General features: G+C 33.1%; 1 protein-coding gene across 1 annotated transcript in view; it reads right to left on the bottom strand.

Annotated features, from left to right (window-relative positions):
* Window positions 1-356, bottom strand: part of LOC116853737 (histone-lysine N-methyltransferase SETMAR-like) — a 634-nt gene extending 278 nt beyond the window's left edge. Inside the window, exon 1 of the mRNA XM_032834916.1 lies at window positions 4-356. Within this exon, the coding sequence (XP_032690807.1) occupies window positions 4-338 (335 nt within the window). The 5' untranslated portion in view covers window positions 339-356. The remainder of the gene's footprint in view (window positions 1-3) is intronic.
* Between the last annotated feature and the right edge of the window lie 981 nt (window positions 357-1,337).

Below are 1,337 nucleotides of genomic sequence, written 5' to 3'. Positions count from 1 at the left end.
AGCTTCTTTGTGAAACCAAGCGATTTCAAATGGCCATGAACACTTCCAATGGATACTTTTAGAGCAGTAGCAAGCTCCCGAACCGTTTGATGCTTATTTACTTGCACTAATGCTTTGATTTTATCGTCGTCAATCTCGGAAGGCCTACCGGAACGATGAGCGTCTTTAACTGAAAAATCACCATCACGGAATCGGGCGAACCAGTTCTGGCACTGGCGTTTTCCGATGACATTTTTGCCGTAAACTTGACACAACTTTTCCCGTGCTTCAGTTGCTTTCTTCCCTTTTTTAAAGTAATAAAGCAAAATATGGCGAATATGCTCTTCAAAATTCTCCATGTTCGAACCACAATTGCAAGCACAAAACTCGACTGAACCGCGTCAACTTTTTTTTGGCTTTTAGGTTAAGTGTCAACAACAAAACGCGCGTAAACATTTGACATTCATGTCACGCTCAGATACAAATAAACGTGGACAACGCCATCTATTGAAAAAAAACGCAATGACTTTTTGAACAACCCAATATTACTTCAATTGCATATGACATGATTGCAACTATATTCTACTCGTAACATGTGTGAAATTGGTTTCATGACAAATATAATTTCCTCCAGCGTATACATATATAATAGTAAAGAAATATTGTGTTACTTTAATTGCAGATGAGATGTTTGTAATTATATGTCGACTTGAAATACGTATATTATATTCTTGATACTGATGCTCTTAATTCCATATATAGTTGAAATACAATAGGTACAATAATATTGTACCTATATATCAGTTCCTTATTGCATCGATTAGAGAAAGAAGTAATTGAATAAAATAATTGTTTAAAAGCAATGTAAAATATTTTTAATGCCACTACACTCATATAATGAAAGATTCAATAACATACACAATTATTACATATATGTATTACTTGTTCTAGATTATATGTTGTATTACCACAAATAAATGTGTAGTTGTAGCAATTGTCGATGCTTCTCCATTACATGCATGTAATATTGGAATAATTCAATGTTTCTGTCGATTTTACATCGCGCGCAATTGACACAATCTTTTATGTAATTAATTATATTATTAAATTTTAAGACTCCTGACTGTTCACTTTTTCATCATTGTATAACTGTATACGTTATCATACTATATAACTGTATGTAGTTTGTCGAATCGATCACAAGTATCGTATGGACATATCTTTTTATTTAACCGCAGTTTGCAGGAATTTGTAACATGCGATTTCTCTCTTGTGACGTTATCAATGAGGACAGAAAAAGCGAACAGTCATATATACACATATATATTCTAATAACATATGCAATACGTACGTGGTAT

This window comes from Odontomachus brunneus, unplaced genomic scaffold (genome assembly GCF_010583005.1).
Source record: "Odontomachus brunneus isolate Ranch 3 - 2012 unplaced genomic scaffold, Obru_v1 Obru_scaffold_525, whole genome shotgun sequence".
NCBI classification, from domain to species: domain Eukaryota; kingdom Metazoa; phylum Arthropoda; class Insecta; order Hymenoptera; family Formicidae; genus Odontomachus; species Odontomachus brunneus.
This window is presented reverse-complemented; position numbering and strand designations above follow the sequence as displayed.